General features: G+C 40.1%; 1 protein-coding gene across 2 annotated transcripts in view; it reads right to left on the reverse strand.

Annotated features, from left to right (window-relative positions):
- Positions 1 to 15,037, reverse strand: part of DPY19L4 (dpy-19 like 4) — a 73,962-nt gene that overhangs the window by 23,073 nt on the left and 35,852 nt on the right. For both annotated transcript variants that reach the window (XM_032248827.1, XM_032248836.1), the window contains 6 exons: positions 9,057 to 9,191; positions 6,222 to 6,353; positions 5,391 to 5,489; positions 4,507 to 4,580; positions 2,372 to 2,530; positions 380 to 499 (listed from right to left, as the gene is read on the reverse strand). In XM_032248827.1, the coding sequence (XP_032104718.1) occupies positions 380 to 499; positions 2,372 to 2,530; positions 4,507 to 4,580; positions 5,391 to 5,489; positions 6,222 to 6,353; positions 9,057 to 9,191 (719 nt within the window). The remainder of the gene's footprint in view (positions 1 to 379; positions 500 to 2,371; positions 2,531 to 4,506; positions 4,581 to 5,390; positions 5,490 to 6,221; positions 6,354 to 9,056; positions 9,192 to 15,037) is intronic.

Consider the following 15,037-nt stretch of genomic DNA (forward strand, 5'->3'; position numbering starts at 1 on the left):
TTTTTTTTTTTTTTTTTTTTTGAGACAGGGTCTTGCTCTGTTGCTCAGGCTAGAGTACAGTGGCACAATTTCAACTCATTGCAACCTTGACCTCCCAGGTTCAAGAGATGCTGCCACCTCAGCCTCCCCGGTTCAAGAGATGCTGCCACCTCAGCCTCCCCAGTACCTGGGACCACAGGCGCATGGCACCACACCCAGCTAATTTTTGTATTTTTAGAAGAGATGAAATCTCACCATGTTGGTCACGCTGGTCTCAAACTCCTGACCTCAGGCGATCTGCCTGCCTTAGCCTCCCAAAGTGCTGGGATTACAGGCATAAGCTACCTCGCCTCGCCGACAATCTTTGTAAAAACAAAGGGATCAAATAAAGTACACTTACCCTTCTATAACCATTGCAAGAGAACCCAATAAAATAGTGTGAATTACATGATAAATTATTTCTGGTCTTTCTCCAATTCGTCCATCTTCAAGAGTAACAGTTTCTTTCAGGGACTTACCACTACAAAAAGAAAATCTATTTTTTAATACTTTGAAAATATATTTTTGAAAAACCACAGATACATTGTTTATCATCTTTGAAGGACATACCTAAAATTTTATATTTCATCATAACAAAAAATATAGGTGATCCTTAAAATTTGAAAGTATGTTCTGGTAGTTAAATACCTATCATATATCTCTTAAGTTGCCGCAAATGGCTTTTAGAACCTGAAGGCAACAAACTCTATAAAGACTAAACATGAATTTTCAGAATAATAATAAAGGGCTAGGCACAGTGACTCATGCCTGTAATCCCAGCACTTTGGGAGAAAAAGGTGGGCGGATAGCTTGAGGTCAGGAGTCAAAGACCAGCCTGGCCAACATGATGAAATCCCATCTGTAGGGGGCCGGGCGCGGTGGCTCAAGCCTGTAATCCCAGCACTTTGGGAGGCCGAGACGAGTGGATCATGAGGTCAAGAGATCAAGACCATCCTGGTCAACATGGTGAAACCCCGTCTCTACTAAAAATACAAAAAATTAGCTGGGCATGGTGGCACGTGCCTGTAATCCCAGCTACTCAGGAGGTTGAGGCAGTAGAATTGCCTGAACCCAGGAGGCGGAGGTTGCGGTGAGCCGAGATCGCGCCATTGCACTCCAGCCTGGGGAAAATAGGTGAAACCCCCTTCCTCAAAAAAAAAAAAAAAAAAATCCCATCTGTACTAAAAATACTGTACAAAAATTAGCTGGGTGTGGTGGTGCGTGCCTATAGTCCCAGCTACTTGGGGGGCTGAGGTAGGAGAATCGCTTGAACCAGGGAAGCAGAGACTGCAGTGAGCCGAGATTGTGCCACTGCACTCTAGCCTAGCGACAGAGTAAGACTCTTATCTCAAAAAAAAAAAAGAGACAGATTTGTAGTTTCTTCTTCCAAGATCAATTATGACTCAACTAGCAATTGCTAATATAGTTAAATCATAATTTGAGTAACTAAATTCTCAAAGTGAAAAAATTATACACAACCTCTTTTCAAACATGATAAAAACATCAAAGGCTAGTCAAACTTTGTAGATTTTTCTTGCTTTTTTTTTTTTTTTTTAAGAGATGGGGGGGTCTCACTATATTGCCCAGGCTGGTCTTGAACTCCTGGCCTCAAGCAATCCTCCTGCATCAGCCTCTCAAATTGCTGGAATTATAGGCATGAGCCACTGCACCTGGCCTCAAACTTTATAATTTGAAATTACTTATACTGCTAACTTCATTTAAATTAAATAGAAGAAATTATTCTTATATTAAGTAAAAATCTGTATAAATTAGTGAATCAGTCTGTAAAAGTTTAACTGATTATTTAAATATCAGTTATATATTAAGTCTCTAACTATATTAAATCTGGACATTACCTATTTAGATGTATAAAAACTAAGTTTAAATTTTTCTAGTTAACACATCTTTTTTTTTTGAGATGGAGTCTTGCTCTGTCACCCAGGCTGGAGTGCAGTGGCGCCACGATCACAGCCCACTGCAACCTCTGCATCCTGGGTTCAAGCAATTCTCCTGCCTCAGTCTCCTGAGTAGCTTGGATTACAGGCGCATACCACTATGCCCAGCTAATTTTTATATTTTTAGTGGAGACAGGGTTTCGACATAGTGGCCAGGCTGGTCTCGAACTCCTGACTCGTGATCTGCCTGCCTTAGCCTCCCAAAGTGCTGGGATTACAGGCATGAGCCACTGCACCTGGTCAACACATCTTATAATGATACTTTCCATGTCAAAAAAAAAGAATAGAATTAGAAGCTCTAAAACAAATATAAAAAATTGGAAAAATATTAAAAATAAGTATTTTATATATTTCTATAATGTATGTTAGGAATATGATTGATTCTCATAGTTACTTACTTAATCCTCCTAAAAATAACTTGCAACATAGAAAGTAAACAAATAATCAACACTAGAATATAGAAAGGTAATAAAGAAGACTGTGTCAATCGCAGAAAAAAATCTTGAGATGGTGCCTGCAGAGATTCTTGACAGAGGAGCCAATTCATTGTAAAATTCCTACAGAAGACAAAAAGCACAATATTAAACTCACAGACATTTTAAAGTACTGAACACAGAAGTTTTTTTTTTTTTTTTTCTGAGATGGAGCTTTGCTCTTGTTACCCAGGCTGGAGTGCAATGGCGCGATCTCGGCTCATCGCAACCTCCGCTTCCTGGGTTCAGGCAATTCTCCTGTCTCAGCCTCCTGAGTAGCTGGGATTACAGGCATGCGCCACCATGCCCAGCTGATTTTTTGTATTTTTAGTAGAGACAGGGTTTCACCATGTTGACCAGGATGGTCTCGATCTCTTGACCTCGTGATCCACCCGCCTCGGCCTCCCAAAGTGCTGGGATTACAGGCGTGAGCCACCGCGCCCGGCCAGAAGTATTTTTTTAATATCAGTAAAAACTAAGAAAAAACATATTTCCTACACTCACTTACTTATAACAGCGAGGTACTATCCTTTATAAAAGAAGCTAATAGCTGGGCGAGGTGGCTCATGCCTGTAATCTCAGCACTTTGGGAGGCCGAGGGGATTGGATCACGAGGTCAAGAGATCGAGACCATCCTGGCCAACATGGTGAAACCCTGTCTCCACTAAAAATGTAAAATTTAGCTGGACATGGTGGCATGTGCCTCTAGTCCCAGCTACTTGGGAGGCTGAGGCAGGAGAATTGTTTGAACCCGGGAGGCAGATGCGGCAGTAAGCCAAGATTGCACAGCTGCATTCCAGCCTAGTGACAGAGCGAGACTCTGTCTCAAAAAAATAAAAAAATAGTATTGTATTAGTAAACGAAGCATGTGCTCTCACCAAAACTGCTCTAATATATGTAAAACTGCTGCTTTTTATTACCAAGCAATGTGACCATCTCTAAAGTCCAATATAATTTTTATGGAATTGTCATTTCTATCTTTATCTAGAAGACAACAAACAATTCAGCCAGCTAACCTCTACAAATGCATTGTCGAATATGGTAGCTATTAGAGACATGCAGTTATTAAACAGTTAAAATGCAACCAATTAAAATTGAGACATACTTTACAATCTACCCAGGATTTCAAAGAAAAAGCAAAATAAGAATTTGAAAAACAAAATATCTCCTTAATAATTTTTACACTGCTTACAAGTTAAAATATTTTTATATATTAGAGAAAATATGTTAAAATTAATTTCACTTGTTTCTTTGTATTTTTTTAAATATGGCTACTAGAAAATTACAATTACATAAGTGGTTCACATTATATTATTATTGGATAGACCTACTCTGTATTGGCAAATGTAACTCAACTAGGATCCATTTAAAAAAGAGATATCTACTTATTAAATCATAAAATTTGAAATGTAAACCTTTTGAGCAGTAATGAATCAGGATAAATATTTTTCCCACCCTAAGTATGATCAACAAGACTCCTGGTTGTATGTATGTTTATCTGTATCCTCATTTCTCATCCATCTCCAAGCTCCAATCCTGAAGCCCTAGCAGTGGGGAAGGATGTTAGAGATGGAGTGATGTTCAGAAATGCTCACTGATGGACTGAGAATGTCTACTTCAAATCACTGCGTTTACAACAAAATGTTAAAGTTTAACAATGTGGCAAACACATTCTAAGTGTTGTTTTTTTTTTAAGACAGGGTCTCACTGTCGCCCAGCCTGGGGTGCAGTGGCACGATCTTGGCTAACTACAGCCTCCACCTCCCACTCCCAGGCTCAGGTGGTCCTTCCACCTCAGCACCTGAATAGCTGGTACCACAGATGTGGATCACTACACCCAGTTAAATTTTTTTGTTTGTTTGTTTTTGTAGAGATGGGGTTTTGCCACAACCATGGCTGGCTTCAAACTCCTGGACTCAAGTGGTCACGATCCACCCACCTCAGCCTCCCAAAGTTCTGGGATTACAGATGTGAGCCACCATGCCCGGCCCTTGAGTATTTTTTATCTTTATTGTCTAAGTGGTATAGATTTAGGTAAACTTACTTAATCTAAAACTTACTTAGTCATATTTAGCCCAAATTTTACTTCAAGGAATTTCAGCATGTGCCCATTTTCTTTGTGTGGGACAAACATCTAGAAGAGAAAAACACCAGTTAACAAAGAAATATTAGCTATGCTTACTGCACATGCTTCTCCCAAAACTAGAGACAGAAAACACAGCAAGACTACAAAACAAAAATACGAATAAATAATATACGGTATGACTATGAAGCAAGGAGATTTACTGACATAAATCAATCACATGACCTTATAATGAAGCATAAACTACAACTACAAAGGGGTAGTAAAAACATTTTTTTTCTTTTCTTTTTTTTTTTGAGATGGAATTTCACTCTTGTTGCCCAGGGTGGAGTGCAATGGCAAGATATCCGCTCACTGCAACCTCCACCTCCCAGGTTCAAGTGATTCTCCTGCCTCAGCCTCCCAAGTAGCTGAGATTACAGGCATGCGCCACTATGCCCAGCTAATTTTTTGTATTTTTAGTAGAGATGGGTTTCACCATGTTGGTCAGGCTGTTCTTGAACTCCTGACCTCAGGTGATCAAGAACATTTCAACCTTATCCCACTAGGCTCAAGTAACTCACCCACTCTTCTATACATTTTTCATTTGTCTCAGTTTATTCCATACATTGCTGAAGGTTAACTGGGTAATGATGAAATTTTTAACTTAATGAAAAATATGCATTCCCTTTTTCTCTTTGCCTATATACAGAAAAGAATCAGAATCCTACTTTCTCACCCAATATGCTAGTTACGATTGTTAACTCAAAATTATACTGTTCAAACTCTATTACTGTGCTATCTCATTATTCTCATTAAAAGTTAGTCCAATATATTTCATTATTCATTTTGTTTTACTATATGAATCTCAGAGTTACTTACCTTCATTATAATATTCAATGTTATTGTCAGAGTACACACCAAGTAAAAATTAATCACTTTTATTATTTTAGCTACAAAACTTCCTTTCTTCACATTCAGCTGTGGAGAAAAAATCATATGAACAAAAAAGGTGAGGTGTTAACAAATCAGCAATTTAAAAAGTAATCATAAAAATGGCCGAGCACGGTGGCTCAAGCCTGTAATCCCAGCACTTTACGAGGCTGAGACAGGTGGATCACCTGAGGTCAGGAGTTTGAGACTAGCCTGGCCAACATGGTGAAACTCCGTCTCCACTTAAAAATAGAAAAACTAGCCGGGCGCGGTGGCTCACGCCTGTAATCCCAGCACTTTGGGAGGTTGAGGCGGGTGGATCACGAGGTCAACAGATCGAGACCATCCTGGTCAACATGGTGAAACCCCGTCTCTACTAAAAATACAAAAAATTAGCTGGGCATGGTGGTGCATGCCTGTAATCCCAGCTACTGAGGAGGCTGAGGCGGGAGAATTGCTGGAACCCAGGAGGCAGAGGTTGCGGTGAGCCGAGATCGCGCCATTGCACTCCAGCCTGGGCAACAAGAGCGAAAAAACTCCGTCTCAAAAAAAAAAGAAAAAGAAAAAAAATACAAAAACTAGCTGGGCGTGGTGACACATGCTTGTAATCCCAGCTACTTGGGAGGCTGAGGCAGGAGAATCACTTGAACCCAGGAGGCAAAGGTTGCAGTGAGCTGAGAACACGCCACTGCACTCCAGCCTGAGCAACAAAGCGAGACTCCACCTCAAAAAAAAAAAAAAAAATCAAAATAAGAATGATAAAAAGACAATTCTAATTACCTGAAGGCACTTAGCAAGCATTAAGGCTGCCACTAAACTTAATAAAGGAGATACCAACAAAGCCGGATTTTCAAACTGCAGTAAATATCCCAGAAAGAGAGAAAATATGTAGATTTTATAAACTTCATAAACCTGTTGTGACAAAAATAAATGAGAATAAGTTATATTTTATCATACATGTTTTCATTTAGATTTAACTATAATTATACAGTAAATGCTCTACTATAATTTAGGAAAGTATAATGCAAATGTTCAATCGATATTTTTAATGTTGGCTGGGCGTGATGACTCATGTCTGTAATCCCAGCACTTTGGGAGGCCAAGGTGGGTGGATCACTTGAAGTCAGGAGTTCTCGACCAGCCTGGCCAACATGGTAAAACCCCGTCTCCACTAAAAAAAAAAAAAAAAAAATTAGCAGGGCATGGTGGTAGGTATCTGTAATCCCAGCTATTCAGGAGGCTGAGGCATGAGAATCACTTGAACTCACCTGGTAGGTGGAGGTTGCAGTGAGATAGGATTGCACCACTGCACTCCAGCCTGAGTGACAGAGCAAGACTCTGTCTCAGAAAAAAAAACATATATATACACATATATGTATATATATACACACATATATACATATACACATATACACACATATGTATACATATACACACGCAAATATAAATATGTATATTTTTTAATGTTATAGTGTATAATGAATTTATCACTGTTTTCTTAAAACTTTCTGGAAACAAAATAAAGAGCTTTAAAAGCATCAGTGTCTAAATCAGACTTGAAGAACCTTCTAAATTTCACTTAGTTTGCCCTATTATTAAAATTCATCTATGCAACCTCAAATTACATAAATCAAAAATCATAATTTTTAGCAGCAGTTCCCAAAACCTATCCAGTGAAAATACACTGCCATGCAATGTACCATTGGAGAAAAGTATTGTTTTTGGTCTAACTAGTGAGCATAACAAAGTTAAACGCAATGTTTTAATAGAGTATCTCCCAGGAAGTAGTTATATGCTAAAAAACAGGCCAGGCTCAGTGGCTCACAATTATAATCCCAGCACACTGGGAGGCAGAGGCAGGAGGATGGCCCGAGTCCAGGAGTTTTAGACCAGCTTGGGCAACATGGCAAAACCCCACCTCTAGGAAAAATAGAAAAATCAGCCAGGGCTGGGTGAGGTGGCTCATGCCTATAATCCCAGCACCATGGGAGGCCAAGGAGGGTGGATCACTTGAGGCCAGGACGTCAAGACCAGCCTGGTCAACGTGGTGAAACCCCATCTGTACTAAAAATCCAAAAAAAAAAAAAAAAAAAAAATTACATGGTGGTGCATGCCTGTAATCCCAGCTACTCAGGAGGTTGAGGCAAGAAAATTGCACCACTGCACTCAGGCTGGGTGACAGCAAGACGTGTCTCAAAAAAATAAAAAGAAAGAAAGAAAGAAAGAAAGAAAAATCAGATGGGCATGGTGGCACGCACTTGTAGTCCCAGGTACTAGGAGGCTGAGGTGGGAGAATCACTTAAGCCTTGGAGGTGGAAGTTGCAGTGAGCCATAATTGAGCCACTGCACTCCAGCCTGGGTGACAGAGTGGGACCTTGTCTCCGAAAAAGTAAAAATACATAAAAATAAAATGAAAAAAAAAGCCCATAAAAAAAACCTAACAAAAAGGAAAAATAAAGTCAATAATAGCCAGAGCCACTTGAAAAAAAGATACCTCACTCTTACAAGTCTACAAATTAGAACAGTAGCTACCCTTGGGGGTTGAAGCAATGACTGGGAGAGACAGCATGATGGAGCCTTCTGGGAGTTGGTACTGATCTATTCTCTTTTTCTCTTTTGTTAGAGGTGGGGTGTGCTCACACTGGCCAATTGATCCTTCCACTTCAGCCCCCACCTCACCTGGCTAACTTTAAAATTTTTTGTAGAGATAGGGTCTCACTATGTTGCCCAGGCTGGACTTGAATTCCTGGGGTAAAGCAAGCCTCCTGCTTTGGCCTCCCGAGTAGCTGGGACTACAGGTGTGTGCCACCACACCTGGCTTATGTTCTATTCTTGATTTGGGCTCTGATTCTACAGATGTGTGCCAGTTACTAATAACTCTCTCAACTCCAAACTCCCCTTTCTGTCCCCTACCTGGCAATGCTGGGCCTGGGACTCTGCAATCTGTATTTCTGCTTTTTCCGTTGGTTCCCTATGAAGCTCTGCCAATAGAAAATGCTAGAGGGAACGTGCAATTCTGGAGGAGGAAGGAGCCTGCTCCCTCCTTTTGCTTCCTGATGGTTTGAGGTTCCCATGATTTCACCTTGGGGATGCTTCTTAACCCCAACATAGCAATTACTTCCTATGGAAGCACTGAATGCAGCTGCAGTTTTTCCAACACTTGAAGAGTCAGCTTCATTACATCTTCTAGCCCAAGAAACCCAAGACCAGCTAGCCACAGCCACATCCTCAGAGGCCTGGGTCCCAATTCTGAAGGGCTTTACTTTTGAGCAAAGCTAGTATTTCTGAGTTCAAAAGTCTAGGTATCAGCTCCGTGAGGTCCCTAAGTTCTAATAGTTTCATATTTTTCCCTAGCAATGGTAACTGCTTTCTGTAGTTGTGATCTCTATGAAACTTTCAGATTCTTATTATCCTTTCATTTAGCAACTTAATGACTTTACACTTGGTTAACAATTTATGTTAACTTCTCTTTGTCCAAATAACTTAAATGTTGGAACGCATAGGGGTTCTGAACCATATGAGTGTATGGATGAAGAAAAGAGAGGTTTTAAGATACAATGCTATAAATACATTTAACTGTGAATTTAAAATCATCATTTCAAAATGCCATAATACCTTGTCACTTTGCTCCAGGGAAAAGATATCTAGCAGGAATAGAGATACTGCTTGAAGAAACAGGAGATAGTGGCTATACTCCCACATCATCATAAATGTGTAGGTTGAAGCACTCATCAACAAGTAGCAAAATCTCTAGGGAAAACAAATGAAAGAAACTAAATATCAATAGCTTTATTACTATAGAAGTCTATGAGACTGTTGCCTCAAAGTTGCAGTTCTGTTACTGTTCAACTTTAAGTTATATAACTCTTGAAACTTTGTTTTTAAATCTCATAATTACTATTAAATTCTTACAAAAACAACAGGATTTCATATAAGGCACCTGAGAGAAATCAGGCACTTGTCCTTCAATACTCAACATCATATTGAGAATTTCAGGAAAACAAAGAGGAAGAAAAAGAAAATTTAATGTAATTTTTATCCCAAAAGAAGTAAAGCAACAACTATAAGAAAGTGGTGGCATTTACTAGACTTGGCTGGTGAGCTTTTGTTATCATAGGGCAACTCCTTTTGCTGTGAAAATAACATTTCACTTCCATGGTGCTTCCAGTTTTAATAATTTCATATTTTTCACTTTGTTCCCTCAGTCCTAGTGGTGGTCGTTGCTTTCTGTAGTTGTGATCTCTCTGACACTTTTAGGCTCTTATTAACCTTTCATTTAGCAAGTTAATGACTTTATACTTGGTTAACAATTGATGTTAACTTCTCTCTGTACAAATAACTGAAATGTTGATACTCATCAGGGTTCAGAACTTATTTTCCTAAGAACGTCATTTAAATAGTCTGTTTACGTCTCAGCCTATTCCACAGCCCATGTCTTTGCTTTTCTCATTTCCTGTACTCAGAAGTGTTATCATTCCCCACTGCCTATACTGTCAACCATATTAAACTTTCAGCTGTTTTCCTCTGCTAAATACTAAACACAAGGGATGTCCTTGACCTTACCGAATATCTGCCTGGCTAAGTCAATTCTATTCTTCCAAATGTCATCTCCCATGTGATCCCTTAGCCAGTTACCAAGTCTGTGACAAATCTCATAACATATTCAACAACAGCCTCTCCTTCTTCCATGGACCTACTTTTAAATTCTGGATCCCTCCACTGGCTGTAGTGTCAAGTGACCTTGTTAAGATAAGAACAGTGAAGGAGAAGGACAATAAAGGTCAGTCAAGAAACCTAAGATAAGAACTGTACTCTTTAAAACTAAGCCTTTCTTTTTTTTTTTTTTTTTTTGAGATGGAGTTTCGCTCTCGTTACCCAGGCTGGAGTGCAATGGCGCGATCTCGGCTCACCGCAACCTCCGCCTCCTGGGTTCAGGCAATTCTCCTGCCTCAGCCTCCTGAGTAGCTGGGATTACAGGCACGCGCCACCATGCCCAGCTATAAAACTAAGCCTTTCATACTCAGCTAACTATACTCAAGGATAAATTCCAGAGTCAGAAATACCTCAGCCATCGGCAGATAAAATAATTTTCCAGCATCCTGAATAAGATTAAGACCAGAGAACCAAATGTAAGAGATGGCAAACTTCCACCTGTTGGTCAAATAACACCCACCCCAAAGCTTAGAAGGGCTCTGACAGAACACATAAGCTTCTGCTCTTCCTGTCACCATAGCTATGCGCAGGGCAAGGGTTCCGGAAACCCTCTAATGTGGAACAACCAGAACTAATAACCAGGCTGAACACCATCATCCCCAGAGAAACCAGTTCCAGAAAGCAATAATGGTTCAAATCTAGACCCACCCTAATTAAAGTACTGGGCATTCATTTGGAGATTACTTCTGAGATTCTGGGGGAAAGCTACAATATACTAAAACAAATTGTTAATTCCAAGGGTTTACTCTCAAACTACTCTAAGAACACACAGTAAAAATGTCTTAAAGATAGAACTGTGTGTCAAACACAACCTGGACAATTAGCAAAGTTATTCTTTTCCCTGAACATTTTCAAAGTTCTGTGCAGTCTTATCTGCCCCTTACCTTGCTCACAGTGCCTCACAGGGCTTCATTTTCACTGTGCCTGTAGAGTGAACTTTTTTACACATAGGATTTAAGTGATACATCAAATAGGTTTCAGTAATCAACCACAGATGTCTCTGGATGACTCCAGATAACTGCACACAAGATTGATCTGAACTTGGATATCCTGATGCAACAGGGACCACGAAATCTAGCCTCAAGAATGGGAAGCAAAATACAAAATATGTGATTAAAAAAAAGTACATGTCAGCCAGGCATGGTGGCTCATGCCTATAATCTCAGCACTCTGGGAGGCCAAGGCAGGTGGATCACTTGAGGCCAGGACTTCAAGATCAGCCTGGCCAACATGGTAAAACTCCATCTCTACTAAAAGTACAAAAATTAGCCCAGCATGGCGACATGTGCCTGTAGTCCCAGCTACTAGGGAGGCTGAGGTAGAAGAATTGCTTGAACCTGGGAGGCGGAGGTTGCAGTCAGCCGAGATCGTGCCACTGCATTCCAGCCTGGGCAACAGAGCAAGAGACTCCCTCTCAAAGAAAAAGGAAAAAAAAATACATGTTGTTAAAATACTACTCAATGATGACAAGGAGCAAAGTATTGACACATGTCAATAACTCACAGGGATGTCAAGGGCATTATTAGGCTAAGTGAAAAAAGCTAATCTTAAAAGGTTACATACTACATAATTTAATTCCGTTTATATAACCTTTCTTCTTTTTTAAGATGGAGTCTCCCTCTGTGGCCCAGGCTGGAGTGCAGGGGTGCGATCTCGGCTCACTGCAACCTCCACCTCCCGGGTTCAAGGGAATCTCCTGCCTCAGTCTCCTGAGTAGTTGGGATTACAGGCGTGCACCACCATGACTGGCTAATTTTTGCATTTTTAGTAGAGATGGTTTTCACCACGTTGGTCAGGCTGGTCTTGTACTCCTGACTTCGTGATCTGCCCAACTTGGCAGTACATGTAAAACCAGGTGAAATGTGAAGAAAGTTACTGCCTGAATAAACAGTATTATATCAATGTCAATTTCTTCACTTTGACAAGGTATCTTGACTATGCAAGATATTATTGGGGAAAGCTGAGTGAGGGGCACATGGGAATTCTCTATACTATTTTTACAACTTATTGTGAATCTTAAACTAATTCAAACTAAAAGAATAGACTTAGAGGGGAGGGAAGGAAGGGAAGTAAACATAACTGAAAGATTAGGCAATTCTGCTTCTTAAAAAGTTGAGTTGTTAGCTAAAGAGTTAAGAATACACCCCAGCTAACTTTTTTTTCTTTTCCTGCTGTATATATTTATAGAATCCTTAATATTATTACTTTTTTTTTTTTGAGACGGGGTCTCACTCTGTCACCAGGCTGGAGAGCAGTGACATGATCTCAGCTTATTGCAACCTCTGCCTCCCGGGTTCCAGTGACTCTCTTGCCTCAGCCTTCCAAGTAGCTGGGACTATAGGCATGTGCCACCATGCCCAGCTAATTTTTGTATTTTTAGTAGAGATGGAGTTTCACCATGTTGGCCAGGATGGTCACCATCTCTAAACCTCGAGATCCACCCGCCCCGGCCTCTTGAAGTGCTGGAATTACAGGTGTGAGCCACCGCACCTGGCCTCTTCTTACTCTTTAATATTTTCAAATGGGTATTTTGTTCTTGTTGTGTACTCTTGACTCTATTGATGAGTGACTAGTTATAAACATATAATTGATAAATACAATTTTCCCACTTTATCTTAATATTAAGAGACAAAATGGGGTGGGAGTGGGGAGGGGTACTGTGGAGTATTTTCAAAGTAGAAAAAAATAATCATGGTTAAATTTAAAAAGAGAAACAAAGCATAAGTCTAATATAAAATAATAAGCTATTCTTGGATCCTTTCAAAAGTTCTGGGTCCTTGGTAATAATAGCGAACAGGAGGGAAATATACTTTTCACTGTATGTTCATTTGCATGAACAGAGTTTTTTTTTTAACTATGTATATAATATATATGTATTACTTTTTTAGTTTAAAAAAGAATAAAAAAATTGGAAAGAACAAATGCATAACATAACATGGCAATGAAAAAATATTGAGAAAAATAATAAAATGGTATAAAAACACTGTTTACAAAGATTTTATTTTAAAATAAATAAGAGCAATGACTTTATTAAAAGATATTTAAACTTTTTTTTAGGCAACATAAAGTTTAGTTTAAGATAAAGGTAAATATAGCCTATAATCCCAGAACTTTGGGAAGTTGAGGAGAGTAGATTGCTTGAGGCCGGGAGTTCCAGACCAGCCTGGGCAAAATGGCAAAAACCCTGTCTCTACAAAAAATATAAAAATTAGCTGGGCATGGTGGCACATGACTATAGTCCCAGCTACTCAGGAGGCTGAAGTGGGAGGATCACTTGACCCTGGGAGGTCAAAAATTTAGTAAGCCTACATCATGCCACTGTACTCCAGCCTGGGTGACAGAGTGAGTCCATGTCTCAAAGAAGTAAGCAAAAAGGTAAATATAAAGAAGCTTAGGCAGTTCACTTTGCTATACCAAACTTACCAAACTTTTTTTTTTTTTTTGAGATGGAGTCTTACTCTGTTACCCAGGCTGGAGTGCAGTGGCATGATCTTGGCTCACTGCAATCTCCACCTCTGGGTTTAAGCGATCCTCCCACCTCAGCCTCCCAAGTATCTGGGAGTATCACCTCCAAGTATGTGGTGTGGCCACCACACCTGCTAATTTTTGTATTTTTAGTAGAGACAGGTTTCGCCATGTTGGCCACGTTGGTCTCAAACTCCTGACCTCAGGTGATCTGCCCGCCTCAGCTTCCCAAAGTACTGGGTAATATTACAGGTGTGAGCCACTGTGCCCAGCCTATACCAAATTCTTTTACTTAACAATTGAAGAACTATTCTTCCCTAAGAGACAGCTGTACAATCAAACAGGGAAATATTCAATCATAGACTCCCTGACTATTATAGAAAATACACTCTTGGCCAAGCACGGTGGAATTCCAGCACTTTGGGAAGCCAAGGTGGGCAGATCATTTGAGGTCAGGAGTTGGAGACCAGCCTGGCCAACATGGTGAAACCCCACCTCTACTAAAAATACAAAAATTGGCCTGGCATGGTGCAGGGCCCCTGTAATCCCAGCTACTTGGGAGGTTGAGGCAGGAGAATTGCTTGAGCCCAAGAGGTGGAGGTTGCAGTGAGCAGCGACTGTGCCGTTACACTCCAGCCTGGATGACAGAGTGAGAATTTGTCTAAAACAACAACAAAGAAAAAGAAAATATACTCTTATTTAGAAAGATCTGTATACAAATACAATGTAAAGGAAAATCACAAAGCTGAAATGTGTTCATGTTATTTTATGCAAAAAAAGGAAATGTTTGTTATAAAAATGAAATAATAGGGCCGGGCACGGTGGCTCACGCCTGTAATCCCAGCACTTTGGGAGGCCGAGGTGGGTGGATCACGAGGTCAAGAGATCGAGACCGCTGGTCAACATGGTGAAACCCTGTCTCTACTAAAAATACAAAAAATTAGCTGGGCATGGTGGCACATGCCTGTAATCCCAGCTACTCAGAAGGCTGAGGCAGGAGAATTGCCTGAACCCAGGAGACGGAGGTTGCGGTGAGCCGAGATCGCGCCATTGCACTCCAGCCTGGGTAACAACAGTGAGACTCCGTCTCAAAAAAAAAATAAAATAAAATTTAGCTGCCTATTATTTAATAAAAAATTCAACAAAATATAATTGAGTACTGATGTATGAAAGCCCTGAATCAAGATACTGAAGTTATATGTAAATTGTTGGTGCTGCAAAGGAAGTCAGTACTGGAACAAAGAATCTGTCAGCAAAGCAATTTTTTTTTTTTACTTCCTGCAGAAAAGGTACCCTTGTTAGCAATCTTGCCATGAGAGTACAATAAACAAAGGAAAAGCAAACATATTTATCTCTTACATATCTAGGGATGTCCTTACTGCTGTGTCTGATCTCCATTGGTTGGAGCCAGATCTCAC

This window comes from Sapajus apella, unplaced genomic scaffold, assembly GCF_009761245.1.
Source record: "Sapajus apella isolate SASKATOON/1434 unplaced genomic scaffold, GSC_monkey_1.0 scaffold3, whole genome shotgun sequence".
NCBI lineage: Eukaryota > Metazoa > Chordata > Mammalia > Primates > Cebidae > Sapajus > Sapajus apella.